Genomic DNA, 22,829 nt, shown 5'->3' on the forward strand with positions numbered 1-22,829 from the left:
GGACCCGAGACAGATCTTCATTGGACGCCGAGTGACGTGAAATATTTATCCAAGAAGGTCCTTAACTAACTGCGTGGGCAAGGGTTTTTTTTTTGTGTGGACGAACGAATAGCCTAGCCTATATGAATTAGTCTTCATTCCGTCCACTTGGGCGATGTCACGGGAAAATGCCAATTTTACTACTCTATTACGGAGTTTATAGCAGGTTACGTGGAACTGGCTTGGCTACGCTGTGCGTCTCATGTGAAAGGTATTGTTCACGTTACGCAATGATGGTGCTGGAGGCCACGTATTTATTTATGCATGTATTTGTCACGCTTACAACCACAACACCTTGTTGAGCTCTTCGGACAAACAACCGTAGTTATTCTCTGCACTCAGCGTAGTTGCATTTGACTTGTTGAAAGGTTGCAAAACAAAATAAAAATAGTCTGTAGTTGGTTAACTAGCGGTAAATTTAAGACAGCAACTTTTGTTCTCTAATAATAACGAGTCTGTTGCTACTGCTCCAGCCTAGGTGAGGGCAATGTGCAAAAATAAGGTGGCGAAGCATTCTTGGACAAGCCTCTGCCGCGAAGTTAATTGAAAATGAAAATTATTTTTGTTTCCATTACCCAACATTCATTTCTCTGTGTGGTTGTAATCGAAGACAAACTAACGCAATATTGCACGAATAAAAAGTGTATGATTAAACTGTCATCAATTAGTTGAATCTTCCTTGCAATAGAACACCTTAACCACAAACATCTGAGGGCTATAGGCCTACTTCTGTTTTACGGACGTTCTAAGGTGGACCAATATCAGTACATACAGGTGTATTCCCCCCCCCCCCAATATGTGCTAACCTAAATACATTCACTTCCGTTCTCTGCACAGACTTCTCCCACCTAAACATGTTATAGAAACCAAAAGAATTGTGCAATGATCGCACAGACTGGCAGGAACCACCGACATTCCATATCTTTTATTGCTTTCTTATCTCACTGGTGAGCTGTGAGTAATGTCTTGGGCCACTCAGTTTGTTGATGTGGCCAAAAGTGTTGCCTAAATGGCACAATAAAAGGGGCTTGTTTATTGTTTTGAGGAGCAAAGATGGCATTGGTTACCTTCACTGACGGATGCTTTATCTTTGTCTGGTGTCTTAAGTGTTTTTTTCCCCCTGTGAACTGATCTAAGTGCAAAGCTGTACTGAACATTGAACCTGTGCTGGAAAGCTCAAACCCTCACTGACGGGGTGGTGTCATTTCACTGTGAGCTGTTTTCCAGATGCCGATTAGAGTAGTGGTCGGAGAAGGCAGATGTGGCTGAAGATTGGTTGTACAGTTTGCTTCAGTCAAATGTTAAGGCCTGTAAGTGAGATCTTAAGTTTCAAAACCGAGAGGAGTGGGCGCTTGAATATTTGAGGCAGTAATGCATCGGTCTTAAAAAAAAAAAAAAAAAAAAAAAATCAGCCTCTGAAAGCACATTCTTCACATTATTGCTCATGCAGGTAATCGTTTGTGTTAGATCCACGTCTTCAGTCTGCAGGAACTACAGAGTTGGAGTTTCTTTGCCACGTGTGTTATTTATGGCGCTTTGGCTTGTGACTACTCTCACCCTCGCTTTTTGGGTGGACCCATGCCATGTCTAACAGAGGACATTTTCCAGCTCTCTGATGGCACGGCAGATTCACATGCATGTATACAGTAACTTTTGTGTGAATATTTCTTTTCAGCTTTCATTGCTCAACAACTGTATGATCTCTAGGTGTTTTGCACATTCTTGAGTTCAGAACAGCCCCCCCCCCCCAACTGCTACCCCCTATGTGCACGTACACACACACACACAGAACTTGCTGTTCCCTAGGCCTAGGATAAATGTAGTACTGCACATCACTGCCTGTGCTCAGTTTAAAAAAAGGGTCACTTTTGACCTCCTGCAATTGATTGGAATGATATCCCTCAAATGTTTTCCTATGGGGGAGTTAACGCCATTCTCTCAGATACTGCTGATTGGATCTGACCCACTTTGAAACAAGCCTACATTACATTCTGGCCCTGATTAGAAAGCAGAGGTGACTTTGGTATTGCACTGAAGATAATAACAAGCTCTGTCACGTCATTCCGTAATTATTACTGGGAGATGTAACTTTTCTTAACCGTGACCCCAATCCACAGAAAATGCCATTTTTTAAACTTTATAAGGCTGTAACAGAAGCACCAAGTTGAATTAATGTACAACTGAGTACAATTTCATGATTATTATTATTTTTAAAGAAAAGCAAAGTGTTTTTTTCCAGTATTGACGGAAGGGTGTGACTGATAGGCAGTACAGTCACCCACAACTGAGTTTTTTTTGCATTTTGCTTAGCCAACACCTTCACCAAGGGTGAATTTCTTTGTTTAAATTTGATTGGTGTGTTATCCATTTACAAAGCTGCATGTTAACATCAGAAGCGATCTAGACTCGGTACCTTGATAGATGCCTACAGATGTACCTCCTCTTGAGCTTTAAACATGCAACCTCCTGGGTATTGGCCCAGTTCCCTTAATATCATATCACATTGTCTTACTTAGTTTTCATATTTTCAGCAGGAAACTAGCAGGACTAGCCTAATCCACAACAAAGTATTTGTTCATCTGCTGATCAGTGTCCCTGTCAGCTTCTCAGTATGAGAGAAAGAGACAGAAACACAGAAGGGCTCTCACCCCAGCCTCTGTAATCTTTTGGTGTGTGTGAGAGAATTTTTGATTGATGTCCTTTTCATTTAGATTGATTCTTCTACCTTGATAAATGTATGTGATTGTACAGGAACCTTTCGGTTGATCTGGGATGTCCCCCATGGTCTGTACATGGTGACTTGGCAAAATAAGATTTTAAAAAGGATCCTATATATAAAAGTTTATAATTTAAAAGGCAAGTGTTTAAGGGTTTCTTGGGAATTCAAGGGCAAAATGCATTTTAAGCACTTTTCAAACCTTTGTAAAACATTTGTAACTTTTCCTGTACTCTTTAAAAAAGTAAGTATATACTTTATATTTATTTCCCATGTTACAATTCCTATTGATTTAAGGAATGCCATTTTATCCCTGTGACATTGCCTTAGTTGCGCTTCTTCAGTTCTGAAAGATGGTAGCTCATTCTGTGGAAAGTATGCAGCCAAACATGACTGTTTGTCATGAGCTGGGATGCTGCAGTTACCCAATGGCTGCAGAGCTGGTGCAGAAAAGTCACAGGTGCTTGAGGACTTGATACTGAGTGATGAGGCTGGAAGACACTCTCTATCCCCATTGGGCCGCTTTGGCCAATCAGACGTCAGTGACAAGCTGCAGTTGCAGACGTGGTCGAGACTGCATTTTGGGAACGTGCACCCCAGCCGGACATGCCACTTGGATGGCCTCTCTGCAGTCCTTGGTGTTCCCAACATGGACCAGCTCGCACATCCAAAACATGCACTGGGGCAATTCAAAATGCTGTGGTACAATTTGTACCAATCAAAAGGGGGGGGGGGGGTGTTCAAAGCAGTGAACTGATGTAATTTGGAATTAGGCAGCTATCAAAGAGAGGCAGAATGCCTCTTGAATCTTTTTTGCAGTAGAGTAGGGTGGGGCAGGTCTGGTGTGCAGTCAGGTGAGGACCCGCCCTGCTGCCCTTTCTCTCTCGTGGCCTTTGAAGAATAGCCCACGTGTTATATCCGGGTTTGACTGCTCGAAAGTGTATTTACTGCATATGCAAGTGGTTGGCACTGCATTTTCTAGACATGCTTTGCAGGCCAAGCGAAGATGTTGGGGCTGGTTACAAATTCAATTATCTTTTTTTCATAGTACAAAGCATATTTTTTTCTGCTGGTGCTCCTTTGATAGAGACAGCAGACGGTTGCTTTCTGAACACTGTATCATTGGTTACTGTGGAATTTCTTTGTTGCTGATCTTGAACATGCGGATGGTGACTTAAATAAATCATTGAGATTTGCATGTCATAGATATGAGTTGTATATTTTAAGAGAGGTGAAATGAAATTTTGGTATTTTAGATAGGAACTGTTGCTGGATCTTCCCTACCCCTAGACTTTTATTAATGTTTTATAGGATAATATTAATAAGGCCTTGCAAATCATTTTATTGGGCTATCACATCTGGAAAATATTCTGGAGACAGATCTTTGTTGGGTTAGAGGACATTTCCCTGGGTAGGAAAATGAATTAACAATATTTGTTTTTATACTGTCACTTTAATGCAAGTCTTGCATACTAATTATTTATTCTGTTAATCAGTTGAAGGCTGCGTTGTGGATTTGTTTCTGTTTTATTGCATATGACAGATCATTTTTCAAACTTAATCAAAACTTAAGGCAAGTCTTCACATTGGCTCCCGTCCCTCTGTATTATTCACTGGTTTAACTGAACTGCCAAGCCCTTTCATACAGCTGGTTTAGTTAATGCCAGTTTCTGGTTAACTTTGCACTGCACCCTCTGAAAGCAAGATGGTGGTTATTTCACACTGTTCTCTTATGTTCTATAGATGCCCCATGGTTTTCATTCTTCTAGAACATTCCACCAGGCCAGCCATTGGAGGGTGGGCTCGCCTCTATAATGGGGTTCTTCCTGAGATTTCTTCTGATTGGGGAGTCTTTCTTGAGACCATTTGAGTGTTTTTCTTCCCACTGAGGAGGTTTTTTTTTTAACCTCAATTTCTTGCTTTTTGGAGGTTCGGGGCTGGTTTTGGACCAGTTCTTTCCTCTCTGTTTCCTCTGTAAAGCATCTGGAAAGTGCTAGGTCTATACAAAGAAAATGGAATTGAATTGAATTTTTAAGCAATGGGTCATTCAAAAAAACCTTATTATTGCTGTAGACTAACATTATTTTAATAATGCGGAATATATTGCAGATAGGTTTTTTAGAGCCGCAATCTTAAGTTTGCCACCCTAAATGCTGGTGCCTATTTGTTATTTATTTTGCTTATCAGAATTTTACTTTTGGTGACTTTTTGTGGCATTGTAGTTGTTCCAAAGTGGATTATTGTTTCTATAAACTGACATATTCTCATTTCCACATGTCTCTTTATCCGATTCATAAAAAGGACAATTTTGCTTGTTTTGCATTTTGTCAGAATGTATAGCCTAAACCTGTAAGGAGCCAGTAAATGTGGGCCACCAAGACTAAAATTTAAATTTCAACAGTTCATGTGCCATTAATGACAGTATACAACCCACATAATGTATACAGGAAATGAAAAAAAAGGTATCCAAAACTGAAAACCTATAAAGTAAAAGTAAAGATAAATAAACAATGAGAGTCTATGCTTATCGCCCCCCTATTATTCCCAAACCTTAAAAACACTGGCATCAGTATCGACCTTGAAAAAGCAACTAAAAAGTTATAGATGGCTTTTTCAAGGCTGATATGCACCCTAGCCTGAACATCTCTCATTAACATTGGCTTGCAACTTAACACAAGCATTGCACTATTTCTTCACACACAGTTTGGTGAGTTACATATGGTAATCACTGAACTCACCAAACTATCTTTGTGATGATGGTTTTTGGTCTAAGTTAAGGACAAATTTTGATTGAATTCCAACCACTGTCTTCATTATGGAATAAAATGTTTGGGCAAAGTAATTGACTCATAATTATTATTCCTCTTGAACCTAAACATTGGTTAGGGACAGAGTTTCATGATTGTTTTAATTTTAATGTGTCCTTCCTCCCATAGACCTTTTCTCTCGTGTTTTATTGAGTTATGTGGTATGGTTTTGAACTCTGCACAAATCATTACAGAGATTGAAATGTTGTGCTACATGTCGAGCGTTTTATTACCAACTTGTCCAAACTTGAAATTGAAGTGGGCCAGCCAGGTTTTACTCTTTCCCTTAAAAGGTAATAAGAATGATTCATGCATAAGAAGTAGGCCTAAAAGTCTTCTACAATAAACTGTTGAGTTGGATGCACATGTGTTGGTAATCCCAGGAGAAGTGTTTCGTTTAGGTTGGCCTTCAATACCTGCTTGCGTGTCTATCTGTCTTTCTGTGGCAGTGTGCATGTGTCTGGATGTGTGTGTGTGTGTGTTCATGCGTGTTGGAGTGCATGTGTGTGCGCAGCACCGTACACACATGTTCATGCTGGGCTGTCCTTTTGTGGTCTTTCGCCGTCTCTCCCACAGATACGCCAGTTACCACACCCCTTTCTCCCCAGAGCTTTGAGAACACGATACCTGATGACTCCCAAAATAGGGGGTCAAAGGTTGTTGAGGCACCGGTCATGGAACAGTATCTGTGCAGACCCTGTGAAATCAGTGGGCAGATGGGGTGGTGTTGAGGGGGCTGGTGGAGTAGGTAGAGTAGATGTATTAACAGATGTACTCCAGTCCATTGGTGCCTGATGCAGTACAGAAGCACTGATCACATAAGACAGGCACGGTCTGTGAAATCCTGTCTCATCTTGTCTCCTTTTGGCTAAACTGGAATCTTAATCATGCCACGTGTGATATGAAAGGAGGAAAAGCTTGGGGGTCCTTTAAACGTCAGCTCCTGTGCTGAAGGCTGCCAGTTCTCCTCATGCTGATCGCCCTCTGCTCTTTAACTGCATGCCGATGCGTGGGGAAAAATTTTGTTGTTGAAGTTGGAGAAACTTTTTCCGTGGCTGACGAGCTGAAGAATAACTGGGTCGTTGCAAATCCGTGAACACAGCCTTCAAATCCCTCTATTCCTAAGAGATTTGCTGTTAGGCCCGTGTAGACCACGGTAACAAGAGTTACCACGGTAACCACTCATCAAAGGCCATTCTGAAATACAGTTCCTGACGTTATTAACTCGGTGTTTTGTTTCTTATGGTGGCAATTGAGGGAATGCAGAGGCTCTGTCCTGTGGCAGAGGTTCGTGTAGAGGCAGAAAGAATTCGACAAAGCAAACTTTTTCATGTCCCGAGGTTCCTGTTTTCACTGTAATTTTCAGGGCCGGAGTCTCTCTCCCTGATGCATAGCTATTGAGTTGCAGGCCAGGGAAATGATACGGTGCTCTAAAAGAGAGCCTTCCTGTGAATGACCACAGCTATGAGACCGCGGCCGCTTGGCCCAGCGGCATCCCTTTCGCCACTCTCGTCCAGCAACAGCCCGTTACTGGAGGCCTACACGAGGGATTTTACACCGCGTTATAATCCTGTGTGAAGGACGGCTTTTGTGCGTTTAATTTATACATGTATTTGCACAGCTGGGCATTAGCTGAAGTGATTCAGGTTTAGCTATTTGAGGTTGTAATGAACCAGAACTCTCACAGTCCTGCTCTGTCAGAGGCCCAGTTCCTCATCCAGAATATGTTATATGTTGTATAGAATATGTTGCATATTGTAGTATATTTTCGGAGAGGTGAATCCTACATGACAGATGGGCTCCTAGCTGTGCAGGCTTGTACTGAAGACTCCTGAAGTGCGCACTAGCAGAGGTACAGGGCAAGCCCGGGGTTTGAGAGCCAGAACATTCATTCCATTTTACAAGTTATCTAAGCTGCATACCACTCTGACAGTCTGCAGAGACACTTGTGTCTGAAATGTCAAAAGCAGTTGACTGCTTGGTCAGTTAAATTGCATAGCTATATGCCAACTAACTAAGTAACAGTTTTGTCAGAAACAGTGTTCAACATTCCAGCTGTGGGCCTAGAGTTTCTGATTGTGTTGATGTTTGTTTCTGTAAATAATCATTTAAAAAACAGAATGTGTCCTCTGGCCTGCCCTTTTAATGCGGTTATGTAATTGAGCTGTATTAATTTTTAAACGGTCACGGATTTTGTTTAGTGGCGGTAGCAGAGAGAGACAGAGATCTGGTTTAGAGTTGTTCTGATCGAGAGGACTGTTTAGACGTACCCAATCGGGCTGCTTCCAACCGATATTACTGGATTTACCGGATCCTGTTGGATTTATGATGTCAGACTTGCAGCCAGCAAGCTGTTCCCTGACAGAACATGATAGTGTCAAAGGATCACACTTAGGAGGTAACGTTAACAAAAACACAAAACGCCTACGGTAACAAAAGTCCACCAGTCCCTTAACAATGCATTACGTATTAAGTGTTCAAATCAGCCTGCACACACTCATTTAACATTAAAAATCTGTTCTGTTCAAAAACTGTTCAGTTCAAAAACTGTTCATGAAAGATGCCAAATTAAGTAGCAAGGAACTGAAAAGGAATGGAAATATAAATGTTGTAGTGAGACATGAAATGCCTTTGATTTGATTATTGGTTTTTCACTTAAATGCTAAGAGCTACAAAATAACAACTAGCCTATAGCGACAAACCCAAACCTGTTGAGTTCTGGCCCATGTAGAGCGAGTGGAAAGCTGTTCCACTCATCCTGAATAGGAGGTGGAAAAACACGCTGATCAGTTTCACTTTCACCCCCGCTCGTGTCCTTGTCGTCTGTGAGGGTCAGTGTCGCGACGTGAGGGTCAGAGGCGTCAGCATTGGTACACGAGAGCGCACGCATAATTCAGTAATGCTGAGCTGTGTGTTTTACTAAGTCTGCTGTCGACGCTGCGTCCCACTGCGGAATGCCCCAGCGCGACATTCTTGAAGGTGCTGGCGTGCACCTGGCTCTAGATCCCTCGTTTCGTCAAGCTGAAAGTTTTTGTGAGTAACGGAAGAAGGTGTGCAGTGGAAAGACGGCGGATTAGTGCCCTGTAGTGCAGTCGCCTTGGCGTGAGCAGCACCCGCCTGCGGCTCATGTAGCCCGTTTGCATTTAGTTTGTTTACCTGCTGAAAAGGGGCCGTCTTTACCCGGCCTTGCCTGGGTTCGCCAGGCTTTACCGGGCTTTCCTGATAGGCTAGTTGTGTTGCTTGCAAAGCGCTTCATCGCTTGGCGCGCTTTCATCCCCATGCAGATGCAAAGAGTGGAAAGGGGAAAGAGGTTACTTTTTTATTCACCAGCCATGGTGCAGGGGAGTGTGTGTTTGTGTATTTGTCTGTGTGTCTGTCTGTTTGTAACTAGGGGGGGGGGTGTGGTATTGAAAGAAATCTACAGGAATGGCAGGTCTAGTCTAGTCTCCAGTCGTTTGTTGTTGTTAAAACCGACTGTCTCACTGCCTCAAGGCTGTGGAAGGACCAGCGTAACTGCAGGGTCATGGCCTATGCCAGGGTCCCACCCCACCCCTGGGGGTTCAGCCGGTTGCTTAGTAGCCGCTGAAGTGGATGAGGAAATGACGGGTAATCACGCGGCGACGGGGGCTGGGCTTCACCGCCACGCTCTGACGGCCTAGCATCGGCCTGTCAGCGTGCGGCACCGCGTGTACACCCTGCGAGCCGACGGCTTCTCGCTGCTCGCTGTTATCATCGCGCTGTCGAGTGGAGAACGGGCAGTCCCGCCTGTCACCAGACAACCGGAATAGTGACATTTTTCCACTCGTCCCCCCCTTTCCCCCACCCTGCTCTCCGTCGATTGCTTCAAAAAAGGGAGATAAAATCGAAGTCAAAGTGCCTGCCTGAAATCTCCTCTGAAATGGTTCCTAATGTTTCAGTTCTGTGGAAGTCAGCAGGGCACTTGTGATCTTTTGCCAAATTTGGAGGCTATTCCACACCTCAGCATCGGTTTATCTTCGGTTTCAGGTGCAGGAGCCTTCATATTCGAACTGAATGCGCTGCTATATTTGAACGTTAGCACATGTAGGCCTATGTTTTTTAGGGGTTTTGTTGGAAATGGGCCGCCGGCCTGTTCAGAGGTGCAGGTGTTGGCCAGGCTTCAGTCATACAGCTGGCCCACATTACACTGTTGGGCAGGAGTCTTCTCTTGTTGTGCTTGCTCAGACAAAGTGAACTCATTTTGGGAACCTGCCCATTTTTGATCCTGCCTCTTTCAAGGGCACCAAGAGCTCCCTTAAATGACTTAACCCAGTGAAAGAGCAGAGTTGGCCATACCAGCGCAGAAAGAGTATTTTAGAAAGAGCACTGCTCCTTTTGAGGTGAACGGAAGGTGTGTTGTGCAACGCTATGTTATTTATTGTTGCTTGATGCATTTGTTTAGTTCGTACCTTGGACCTGGAACTTCCTGCTGATGTTATCTAGTTCCTTAACCTCTGCATTATGCTGCTTATCAAAGTTTGTTCAGGTTTAGAAACCAATTTTTGGTAGATGGCAGTAATCCCCACATGTAGCAGCTTACTGCTACTAAATGATTTCCTCAGCAGTAGTACAGTTATGGGCCCTCATGTCTGCTAGATGAAAAATGCTGAAATGAAAAGGTGAATGTGTTTTTTTTGTTTTCATTTGTTGAGAACTGTTTTGTATGGAAATGTTAATGGTGGTGGCCCACGTTTTTTTTTAACGGTGAATGTTGTGTTTAATGTGCTTCCTACAGTACCCGCTGCTTTTATATTGTAGCAGCTGGGAGCATGTGTAAATGTGTAGACTCTGCACCCGCCACCTCCGCTGGCACCGGCCTTCTCGTTGCTGGTGAGTTATCCGGGGGCAGGGCCCGCTGAATGAGGGGTCGTGAAATGCGTGCTTCCTTTTCATGCCAATTAATCTGGCTTCCTGGAACATTGAAGTGCCCACTTCCCTTACGGTGCCCGCTTCCCTCCCCCGGGGAGAAGCTCTGAGGGCAGATGACTCTCTATCAGTACGGACCAATCACAATCGCCACCCAACAGCAACTCAAAGACAGGGGAAAAAAAGGTTTTGATGGAACCACAGCGAACATGCGCTTTTATTTACGAATGTCTTCAGGAATTTGGGTAAACTCACAGCCCATGTCTTTATATTTTTGTTTCAATTCTGTATTTGGTGAGAGGCATTGGCTTAAATTTAGTTCTTATGTACAGTTTATTTTGACAGAATGCACTTGTGTGTTTTTGAGCGCATGAGCATAGTGTTTTCCATGATTTTTTTCAAAGCTGAAGCTTTCGTGTTTCAGGTTGGTGGCGGTCCCAGTGTGGAAGGGGACGGTCACGGTCCTAGCGTTATGTTGCGCACATGTTAGCCTACATTACTCCGGGGTTGTGTTCATTCCTGGTTTCACTCTGTCTGAATTGTACAGTTGTGCCTGTCTGGAGAGAAAAACCTGGACCCGCCCACTGAACCATAATCGTAAACCAGTGTGAGAATGTTTTTTTTAAGGTTCTCTGTGGGTTCTTGGTACAGACCCAGTTTGTAATTTGCCATTAGTGGGTGTATCCTCATATGGGCTTAAATATAGCCCACGTCTGACTAAAGATTAGAAACGACTCTCTAAAAAGGTGTGACATGAACAGCAAGGGGTCAAAGTACCACAAGGAAGCGTAATCTCAAAAATAACAGCGCATAAAAATCATGAAAATCATCTCTGACAGGATGTGTTATTGTTTCTATGGAGGAGAGCGTCACATTTAGGCCTGTTTTATTGTGGATATCAACAACAAAGGCCAATATCACAAGGTCTAAAATTATCATAATATTTTGTCATGAGCGCACGCATAATTTATGGAACGGGAGTATAGCGCCGATTATAATTAGTTTACTTTTTGCCATCGGCATTTAATGACAAAACTCTGCAATGCTTGCAAATTGCGTTGTGCCCACTGATGCTAATAGAATGAATGTGCAGGCAGGCGAGTGGCAAAAGCCGAGGGTGAGAGAGGGATTTTTCCTCCTACATCTTTCTGCTCTGATTGTCTCTCATGCAGACGCATCCCCACCACCACACGCTCCATTGGCACTCCGAGTTGTGGCTCTGCGGATGTCACACATGAAAGATGAGTGTGTCTGATGGGGAGCTTTACTGTACACATTATTCACAGTCCAAACCCCAGTGCCTTTTACTCCACCAAAGACTGTGGTCACATGGCTGGGAATTTGAGAGCAGTAGTATTTCTGCGAAGGGCAAAGATTCTTCCATGATATTGGTGCATTACCTTGTTTGGAACATTCCATGCAGCATTCTGGTGAAGGGCAGAGATGTTTTTGTGAGATGTTTTGGTTCCGTTTTAAGGAAATTGCTGGGTTTAACCTGCTCAGATATGTGTTCCGTCAGAATGAGCAGTTGGTGAAATGCTATCTGTTGCTTTGAGTTGCAGTCACTTCATCAATGAGGCCAGTTTTTCCATTTTTAGCTAAGCCATTAACTGTAAAAGTGTGGGTGGACAGACCTATTGTCCATGTGCCTACATCCCAGTAGGCTGACTGCTTTTACCGACATCCAGCACTGCAGCTGACCTGTATATGTAAATGTAGCTATTTGGTAGAATAAAAGTTACGCCTAAACTTGAACCTTGTTCTTCTCTTAGAATGGACTTGATTGTTTTTTTTTGTATTTGGCTTTCAGGGATAATTTGTTAAAAATATGAAAGACTGTTCGACTGTTGCTGTGACATGCCACCTCTCTGGTGGTTTGGCAAGCTTTCCATTTGGAGCTTTTGTTGTGGTTTAAAATGGTTTCAGTTTCTGGTTAGAGATGTTTCATGTGCTAGAAAGGGAGGGGCTTTCTTTTGTTACTAGCAACACATTTGTATTCTGATGAACATCAGTCCAAATATGGGTATGAGTATGGGTAGCTGAATTTTGGGGTTTTGGTATTTTGACTGTTGCCAGGGTGACCGTTTACCATCAGGTGTTTCTGCATTGTGGTAGGCCTTGTGACCACGCTGTGACCGCATGGTTCATCTGTCACGGTGCGTTTCAGTGCTTTCCATTTGCCTTGGAAAAAAATAGCAGTGTAATATTTGTGGAACGTACGTAAAGGTTATGTTTTTTATGTATGTGAATTATCCCATTTTAAATCGCTTAGCAGACATGCTTTTTCAGGGTGACTTTGAAGCCATGCTTTTGCATGTGGCCACTTTGTGTGCACTTACACTACAGAGCCCAGGGACTGTGCTGGAATGGAAAAGGGATTTAGATATGTAGATATTTGCTCCAGCCAGGTACCACGCCACCTGATTTCACTAATGAGCTTCCTGAACTGAGGGTGTGAAATAGCTAGTGAAATGAGGAGCTGTAGTGCACGGTTTGAGCAAACACCCACAGTCACTGCGTCCTGCCGGTCCCAGAGCTGAGTAGCACTAGTTTAGAGAGTTTAACCGGGCGCCTTGCCGTAAGGGTTAAACGTCACGCTCGCGCTCCGACGGGACGGCTAATCTAAACTCTGCATGGTACAGAGGTCCCCCGACCTGAGCCTGCGCTAATCGAATTCATCTCTCTGACCCCGGCTCGCCATCTTAAAAGGCAGTTAGGCTGCACTTTATTGACAGCTGAGCTTGCTGCGGTTGGAAGTGACAAGTAGGTCATGCAGATGGGAATGAATAGATGACTATATCTGCCTGGGCTCGAAGTAGCCCCTACCCCGCCAGGCCACTGGGTGTTTGCGGTGGCTCAGGGGTTTTGGCGTGCTGGAGGCCGAGCTCACCGAAGCTGGCTTGGGGAAAGTGTTTTCTCCTTTCTGCATGATTGTTCTGAACGCTTTAATGATGTTATTCTAATACTTCGCTGTGAGTTGAGTCTGCCGCTAGCATGGGGCAGCGCGGACAGCGCAGTTTTGTTGTTTTGTCGCTGGCTCTACCGCTGGCTTTTCATCTTACCGGAATCCCTCCCAGCTTTGAATTCTGCTTCCCTTTGTTTACGCTCGCCAGCGGAAGTGGAGACTCTGTGTGTCGCTTTGCTTTTTTTATTTGCGTTTGAACAGCCTTTCACCTGGTGCTGCTTCCCCAAAACCGATCTGTGCACTTCCCTCCTCAGGTGCTCAGCGTCCGCCGCAGCTGCAGGTCCTGTGTTTGGAGCCTCCGCGCTGCACTTTGTCTGATGGAGCCCAGGCCCGTGTGCTAAAGCCCCGGGGCGCATTTCTCTTTATTTCTCCCCCCTCGGTTGCGTATATCCACCCAGCAGCTGCGTCTTTGCTGGTAAAGCTGGCCCAGTCAGGTTAAAGGCACTAAATTGACCAGCGTTGCTATTGCAAGGCAAATCAGCTGATAGCTGCTTGTTATCTTTCATCTAAAGCCTCTCTGGAATGGATTAAACTGCCTGCTAAACGAATATGATGTCATCTAAAAGGCTGAAACCCTTAGGCTATGGCCCTTGGTCCATATGGTTGACACAGGCATGGTCCGGACTGGAGCCCGGCTGTGGGGCTCGTTAAAGAATAAGTAGTGGAGGTGGATATGCCTCCCAAAAGGCCTGTGTTCTCCTTTATGAGCAGAGATATTTATGTGACAGCGGAGTTTGCTGCCTGGCCCTGCTGCTCCATCCCACAGTTTCTATAGAATTCTTTTATCGCCCAGAATAGAGCTGGGTGCACGAAATGCTCACGTGTCTTTTTCGACAACGTATGCTGCAGCCACAAAATTATGACTTTACTTCTCTATAAAAAGGTTTCCGCACAAGCGTCTGGATTCTGAAAGACTTATGCCGGGCCCTGGTCTCCAGTTTAGGGCGAGCACTGCGAAAGTACACTGGTCTTCCTTACATGCATGCGCCAGTCCAACAATGTGTGTCCAATATCAGCCATCCGGGTGATTTAAAGATCGTACAGATTTTGCTGAATGAGCAGAATACGCTTGTTTGTGTTATCAGTATTGCCCCATGTATATATATTTTTTTCTATGTGGAAACCTGTGTAGTAACTGATCTAATCATTGATACATGCCTCTGCTCTTTTATGAGGGTGAAAACTGGATGTTAAAAGTCAATTTATTTTGATACGGCATGTAATCTGTGCGATTTGCTATTCAGTTATTTATCAGCAGCACAGATCAAGAAATAATTTGTGCAAGGAAAAACATATGAGAAAGGAGCCCTCCCTCCCCTCCCCTGCATGTGCACGTGTGCATGCACACAAACACACATACACAAACCACCTCTAGGGGTCCCCTGGACCCGCTAGTTCTCGGGAAAGCTCTGTCTGATTTACCCCCTTAACTCCTCCCCCGTTTATCAGCGTATGAGTTGGCTACCTCTTTATGATAAACAGTCTGAAACTGTCCGGTTGCCATGCAACTTGGTGCTGTTCTTAGCCATGGTCCGACGATCCTTGCGTTTCAGGTCTTGCAGCTTTGGGCGCAGAAGCAGCAGTGTATTTCTAGGAAAAACATGCAGTCCCTCTTCATCATCTAGTATTACCTTTCCAAAGAGGGCAATTTCCTTGTTGTGCGCTGCCCTAAGTTGCACAGTGGTGCGCATCACTATTTAGTTGTAAGAAACTTAGTTTGTTAAAGAAAGAAAGGTTCCTGCCTTCTGATTGCCAGCTACAGGCTCTTCAGGTGAGACATAATTATAGCTGTGCAAGATATTAGCCCAGTAATAATTGAAGTAATAACAATAACAGCTTGAGTTGAAATGTCAGGGCTGTCGGTCTCCTGAAGGTAATTCTGTGTGCTGGACACAGCTTTTGCTAACAGTTGACTTTTTAATTATCCCAATGAGTCATCAGGTTTTTAATCCATTCTGCACTCCATTTGCTCTTTATTTGCTGACAGGTGTCCTGTTTCAGGATTCCTTGTGACGCAGTAGAAAGGAGAGTGCAGAGAAAAGCAAACCACACCCTGCGGTGTTACCGGAAAGGCAATGTCTTGCAGGAATAACAATAACAAAATTCCAGAACAATTTACACAGTTGAGACTTTTCTTTTTTTGATTACGTACAACCCATGCGTACGGCTGGATATTTAGTGATGCAATGCAGGTTAACTGCCTTGCTGAAGAGTACAGCAACAGGGCTCACTTGGGAAATGAAGCCACAACCTTAGTCACAAGCCCAATTCCCTCACCATTTTACTATACTGTCACTCACAGAATCCTTCAGTGCCTCCAGTGTGCAGGTATATACCGAGAGTGATCTGCTGCATCTGATCTTTTCAGCCAAGTGCGCAGCTAGAAAATGGCGGAGGTCTGTATTGCTTTTGTGACAGAAATATTCCGCTGCAGACTGCACTGGTGTAGCATGTTAAACGCAAGGAAGCCAGTTTTGTCAGAACAGCCTGTCCTGGTCTCACAGCTGGCTATCCAGCTGCTGGGTTTGAGTCACTATTATCTGTAAGAACAAATGACACAGGTGTGATTCAGAAGCATTAGAATGTAAAAATACTGGTGATTGGGTGGTTGTTCACCCTTAACCCATTTGGCAACATGTGAAATTTATTTTTACCGCTGAAGGACTGAAGCCTGTTCTTTCTTCGTGACTTTTGTTAATACTGTGCCGTATGGGAGCATTCTGTAATGTGGAGTTATAACTATGTAGGGGGCGGAAATGTGATATTACAGAAGATGGCTGTTGTTGTATCTAGTTTATAAGATTACTGTGGCCTTGCCTGCATTTGTGAAATGAAATGTCACTATAAAGCAATATGATCTAAATCTTGCTTTGCTTAAGTTAGGAAAATACTGTAATGAGACGAAAATGAAAGTAAACCTTTCTGAGATTTAAATGCAGTGTAGTTATGTTTGGTATTGTTGGAAAGCCGATGTCATGGGGAACAAGTTGGTGTCTCAGCTACAAAGGTTAACTCAGTGTGGTATGCTTACAGAGACAGCGCAAGCAGGATCAATGATGTTCTGTTTTGTTATGATTGAGTCTTTGTTTGATAGCTTGGGGTCTTCCTTTTTCCTTTTGATCTCAGGATGTCTCCCCCCGTAGTCACTCGCATATACACTAGTACTGTAGGAAGATACACTATAGTATTTATGCAGGCTACACACGCCAGAGGCACGTCTGCCTCTGCCAAGATAGATGGCGATCCGTATAGAGCCACTCTACTGGCGGATCACTTGCAGTGTCCCGCTGTGAATGTCTGTTAGCAAAGAGGAAAGGTGAAAACGTTCGCGCTATCTCAGACAACCGAGATAACGTTAAATTAACCTTGTTCCTTCGCCACTCAGATACTTTCGCTGTTTGGTGTATCTGTGGAGTTTCCTACAATAGTTTCATTAAAAATGTAAAATTGCGGAGTACAAAAGCCAAATCAAAAAAGAAAATTAAAAAATATATAAAAAACCCCCATATGGATTTCAATACCCTCAAATTAAAGCAGTCGGCACCTTAACCTCATTCATTGATTTTCTTTTTTTTTCCAAATCCAGTGTGCTTGAATTTCTCATTTAGAACCATGATTCGGGAGCACAGGGAACTGGGGGATCCTGACCCCAGTTCATGTTGTGAAATCCATATTGTTTCGCTGCTGTTTCAGATTGCTTTGGGCCACCAGTAGCTGCTTCACTGATTCCTTCTATTGTTTGCTTATTTTCAGCCATTGTTTCAGCTTGTGAAGCTAAGAAAACTGGGACTGAGCGATAATGAGATCCAGAGGCTTCCCCCAGAGATCGCCAACTTCATGCAGCTCGTAGAGCTGGACGTCTCCCGGAATGGTAAGAGGGCAAACGCCCACAACACAAATATTTACGAATGTTTTACCGTCTCAAATTGCCTCTGTGTGCATTTCATTTTCTAGGCAGAATAAATCTATGGAAAAGCACAAACGCTTGGCATTCAATTTCCTTTGTGGGATACTCAGAGTTCCTGAACACTGTTGCTGAATTGAAGAATTCACCCATTTTCAGCTCTGTTTTGGAGGAATTGTTTTGTTTTGTTTTACGGGTTAAGTAAAATGCCTTAATTGGCAATTTAGAAGCTATTCTGCATAAAATATTTATTGCCTCCTTCCAAATTCCCTCATAAAGATTTGGCTCCCTGCAGAGTGCCACGCAGGTAGTTTCCCGCTCCTGTTCGTGGGTGGCTGCCGTGTTAACAGCGTTTGAGGCGACCCTCCCGGCAGGACCCCCGCCCTACTGCATGCTGTGCGTGGTTCTACACGCGGGCGAACGCGCGGCCTGATGTGCTTTTGTGCGTGCAGGGTTACGGTCCTCTGCGCTCCGTCGGGTCAGGGATCACAGCGCTTCCTGGGGGGCTCCAAAGGAGCGCGGAGTGGCAATTATGCTGATTACATCAGCCAATTATAGAAGGTCAAACTCTGCATGTTTGGCGTGGGCCGGCTCTAATTTGTGGCTTTTCAAAGGAGCCCTCAAATAGACTGTGCTGCCTTTTGGACCGTGTCTTTACCTAACGTCTGGATGCCTCAGTCTTAGGGACGCACGTTCTGAAATATGGCCTAATTAATCTCACATGCTATATTTAAATATACCTAAATGCGTTCATTACGCTCACGAAGTTTAGCAAACTTTTCGCTTGGTTTAGCAAACTCTGCTTCCTTTGAATATTCTTATTGGGTAGCAAGTGGCATCCAATCCAAAGCCTGGATTTGTGTGGGGATTTTTTTTTTAACATTAAATGTTTTTCTCTTTTTCTTGCAGACATTATGGAAATTCCTGAAAGTATTTCCTACTGTAAAGCTCTCCAAGTAGCAGATTTTAGTGGAAACCCACTTACAAGGTAATTTACTTAATCTAGCTCTGTGCACAAATGCAGCCTGTAAACAAATCGTTTCCAGTCCAAATGTGTGCGGTATTTGGTCATGGTGTTGCTTGGGGAATGGGGTGGCAGTTTAATATTCAACATATGGCTGATGAGTCACTCATGCTGTTACATGCACTTGGCTAAGGCACCATGCTGTGTTGCAAAGATGAGTCACATGGTCTCTGATTGAATCTAGACCGTGCCACATGCTGACTCTAGCCGGTAGCTCCAAAGGGTGATGTGTCACCCAGGGTATGGGAATGTTCAGTCGGTTAGGGGTCAACATTTCACTATGCTCTAGTGACACTCGCTGGTCAGCTGGGTGTTCAATGGTACAATGTTTAGCTATGACATCAGAGCTGGTGCTCCCTCATCATAATAGATTGTTTATCTGATGAATGTTATGTGTAAATGGCTTTGCGGTGCACTGCTACACCCTCAGAAGCTCCTTGTTATATCTTTAGATGCTGAATCATTTAATTGAAATGGGATTAATATAAACCAACCACTAAGCACTAAAAGTGAAATTGTTGCCCAGTTGTGTGGTGGGTGGTAGGATTCTTACACATCTAAGAAATGCTTAGAAACTTTGCTTAAGAGTTTTGTGCCAGTGCTGTTTGGGCAAAGGCAAGATCTATATTGTTACCTTAGGGTGATATATTTTCATTGGGCTGAGTGTAAAGTTTAATTTGTGTAGACTTTTGCTTGAATATCAGACATTTAATCATTGGGGTGATCTGAGTTCTTTGCCCAGAGTCTATGGGGCTCATATGAAATGAAAGGAGGATTTGTGTGTGAGCACACAGATTTCTCATGGCGGCTGGTTGATGACATTTTACGCTTGCTGCGTTCCATTATTCGAACGGCACAATGCTCAACAATGCAAGGATGCCGAGGCCTCTCTTTTAGAGGTGACACCAGGCAACCAAGTTGAAATTGCTTTTGGATTGCATTACCCACAAGCTTGTGTGGTAGCACTGAATGCTGCTGTCTGGTTCTAGAAGCCAGACTGGTTCTAGCTCTGCAGTGGAAAATGGGTATAATGATTCAACGTAGGGAAAAGGGGACTTGCAGAAGAGGAACGTCCCCAAAAAACACATGGCCTTTTGCATTTAGCAAGTCTGTTTTTCCTACACTGAATATAGCATTTTTTGGGGTACTTACCCACCCATGATAACTTCATTTTTGACTTGTGTACAAGGTGCACTTTAAATGATCTCCTTCCCCTATGGGGTATAATAAGCCAGCCTGGTTGCAGCTCTGCCGTAGTAACGGTGGCTGATACAGTAATGGTGCTGTTCTCCTCTCCCTGGTTGGGATGAACCCACTCACTGCCTCGTGCTTAAATTTGGGATTTACCCTCCGCAGAGACCTGATTACAGAGAGCTTTTCTTATAAGAACGTGGGCTGCTTTTGGACAACGCTGTCTAATGAAAAACAGGCTCGCGCGCACACACACACACACACACAGTGCTCTTAATGGCTCAATCATACCCACAAACACTGATGGGTACCCTGACTAACGGTAGGGGATCGTTGCAAATCAGGTGGCTTATGGCCAGAATATCCCAGACAGACACGATCCACTCAGCGAGAGGCCAGAGAAACAAACAAATTGCCAGCGACTTTATGTCCTTCCCGCCGTGAGAGAGCACTGCAGGGATTCTCTCACGGTCTCAGACGGCACTTCTCAGTCCCATTTTCAGCGGTGGCTTCGGCCATTCCCAGCAGCATGGCTGCCTTTTACAAGCCCTGCTGCAAAGCACCTTTCCGGGCCCTGGACAGGCCGCGATGCGTAACTCTTAGAGGAGCTGCCGTCTGCAGTGGGCCGCTACTTGAGTTCCTGTGCCTTCATCGTCTGATTCCATCTTTGTCACATTCTCTCCCTTTTTAGGTTGCCTGAGACCTTTCCAGAGCTGCGAAACCTAACATGCCTTTCCATCAACGATATATCGTTGCAGGCCCTTCCGGAAAACATTGGAAAGTAAGTGTGTGATTTTAAAAAAAATGTTTCCCTTTTGAAGTCCTGTTCTTACATTTACTTTGCTGCTTTGGTTTCTAGACCCCACTGCCCTGGACAAGATTAATAGCCTTGGCTTCCAGCTGTGGCGGCAAATTAAACTGTTCAGTCCATTTTTTTTGGGTACTTCACTTTATCAAAGTGGACCCTCTCATATCTTTTGTGGTTCAAAAATTGGGCTTTCAATTTGGGAAAAGAATGAGAGCTGAATGCTGCAGAGTCCTGTACGTGATGTGTTTTCCCCCGATGGTTTGAAGCTGGTTGTGGTGCGGGGGAATCGATCAGGCCGGTGGTGGGTTGCTTTTGCTCGTTTTGCAGCGGAAAGCAATGAGGGCCATCATGAGGAGCTCAGGTTTGATCTGCATGTTCAGAGTTACCGATTACTGGGCAGACGTGTAGTGTAGTGGTTAGAGAAATTGGACCTGTAATCAAGAGATTGCAGGTTTGATTACCATGTACGGCATGTTGTACAGGGCACAGTACTGTGCAAAAGTCAGAGACCACCCTTTCGTTTTATTTACTTTCCAGTCAAATAAGCCATTAAGCGCATGTTATTTGTTTTTCAGTGTCAAAAATAACGTTGCAAAGATATATTTAACAAAATTACACAGAAACCTCCACAATTATTCACAATATCAAATCTTTCAGTATTCGGTGTGTCCACCTTTTGACTTTGTTTTTGAGAGACTTGCCTTGAAGAAAACCTGCAGGGATATTTTTCCACGCTTCTAGCAAACACATCTGAAATTCTGTTTTAGAAGTTGGTTGCATTTCCCGATTCTCTCGATCAAAGTCATGTCAGTTGTATTCAGTGATGTTGAGGTCGAGACTCTGGGGTGGCCAGTCCATTGTTCTGAGAGCACCAGCAGTTGAATCTTTTCAGCAGTGTGCGTGGGATCATTATCTTGTAGAATGAATTTGTTCCCAATGAAACATTGTCCAGAGGGTATTGCATGATATGTTAAGATTTGTTTGTAATTATCAGCATTCATAATGCCTTCAATCAAAACCAGATCACCTGTTCCAAATGTACAACACAGAACTTGCACTGATCCTCCACCACGCTTGACTGATGCTCATAGACATGGTTCAAATTGTCTTTCAATGCTTCATGGGCGTACATAGCCTACTGCCTTCTCTTACTTGCAAAAATCAGGAAAGTGTGGAAAATTTAGACTCCGCAGTCCATAAAACCTTACTTCACATCTCAGGTATCCAGTTTCAGTGTACTAGTCTAGTGCTAATTTTCTTTTGTTTATTTCCTTTTCTCAGTGGTTGTTTGACAGCTACACATCCTTTCAGGCCCATAGCATTGAGTTGTGTTTTCACTGTGGAAGGATTGACAGATACACCTATGGGTTTCTTCAGATCTGAAGCAATTGTGAAGCTTGATTTCATTCATCTATTATTTATTTATTTGCTTATTCTCCTATCTTTCAAAGAAAATCTGTAACAGCTGTCGATGTGATGGTGTTAGGTGGTCTACCAGTTCTTGCACGGCTGTTCTGAGTAATTTTCTCTGTATATTGCAATAATACTTCAGACTCCTGTTTGGGAAGTTCCTGTTTTTTTCACTTATTTCTACATAACCCTTGAGCTGGGTACAGCTTCAGTGAAATATCCTGCTTTATATGGTCCGTATGTAGAATTGCAAGTTGTGAAAGTTGCTCTGGATAAGAGCATCAGATTATGCCTATATAGGGCCTAATAATATGTTGTCAAGATAAGGTGGGCAACTAGATGGTTGAGATTAGCGACTGTCTCATGTCGCATGACGCAGACTTGTCCTTTCCATTGAAAAAATTCACTGAAAATGATTGGACTTGCTCAACCTCGCGCTTTAAAAGACAGATTGAATGACAAGGGATTGAATTGGGCTGTCCCATTGGGTTGTGTCATTATGAACGCTTGAGCCTTCTTGGCGATGTTCGATTGTTGTGCCATTTTGAAAGCCGTGGGTATGTGTTTATCCTGTTGAGATCAAGCTTTACTCCTGTTTTTCAGTATGAGGTTCACTTGTGGTCACAGACATGAAAGCCGTGTGCGATTGTGTTGTCTCTTAAGAATTGGCGCTTTGCGGTGAAGTTTAGAGGCAGCTGATTTTGGATCGTTCGTGAGTTCAGCGCAAACATGGCGGCCAGATGGCAGTTCTTGAATGCGTTGTCTGGAACACATGACTCATCGGTCTGATAAGAGCAATAAACCACAACCAAGGCCCTTCTGAAGCATGGTTGTTGACTTGAGAGATTCACCCCTGAAGGCTACCACAAAAAAAAGGGAAAATACCATCAGACGTGTGTGTGAAGTGACGTGCTGTGTTGAGTCTGCACCTCCGGCTGTCCATTACATTGCAGCACTTTTGCAGCTAGCTCAGATTCAGTATGTGACTGCGTCTTATTTGTGTGAAAGATTCATGCAGCAAAACCCCATTTTTTTAGGGGGTGTTGGGATTTTCTCATCTCCTCAATGTGTTGGTGTTGGT

The 22,829-nt window shown here is 43.8% G+C and overlaps 1 protein-coding gene across 2 annotated transcripts in view; it reads left to right on the top strand.

Annotated features, from left to right (window-relative positions):
* The window catches only part of lrrc1 (leucine rich repeat containing 1), a 45,031-nt gene that overhangs the window by 652 nt on the left and 21,550 nt on the right, over window positions 1-22,829 (top strand). Inside the window, exons 1-4 of one of the 2 annotated variants that reach the window (XM_035400705.1) lie at window positions 122-250; window positions 17,165-17,282; window positions 18,225-18,303; window positions 20,222-20,311. In XM_035400705.1, the coding sequence (XP_035256596.1) occupies window positions 17,249-17,282; window positions 18,225-18,303; window positions 20,222-20,311 (203 nt within the window). In that variant the 5' untranslated portion in view covers window positions 122-250; window positions 17,165-17,248. Of the gene's footprint in view, window positions 1-121; window positions 251-17,164; window positions 17,283-18,224; window positions 18,304-20,221; window positions 20,312-22,829 lie in introns of those variants that run through there. The other variant, XM_035400704.1, reaches the window with a different exon arrangement.

The sequence above is a fragment of the Anguilla anguilla genome, chromosome 18 (genome assembly GCF_013347855.1).
Source record: "Anguilla anguilla isolate fAngAng1 chromosome 18, fAngAng1.pri, whole genome shotgun sequence".
Lineage (NCBI taxonomy): Eukaryota > Metazoa > Chordata > Actinopteri > Anguilliformes > Anguillidae > Anguilla > Anguilla anguilla.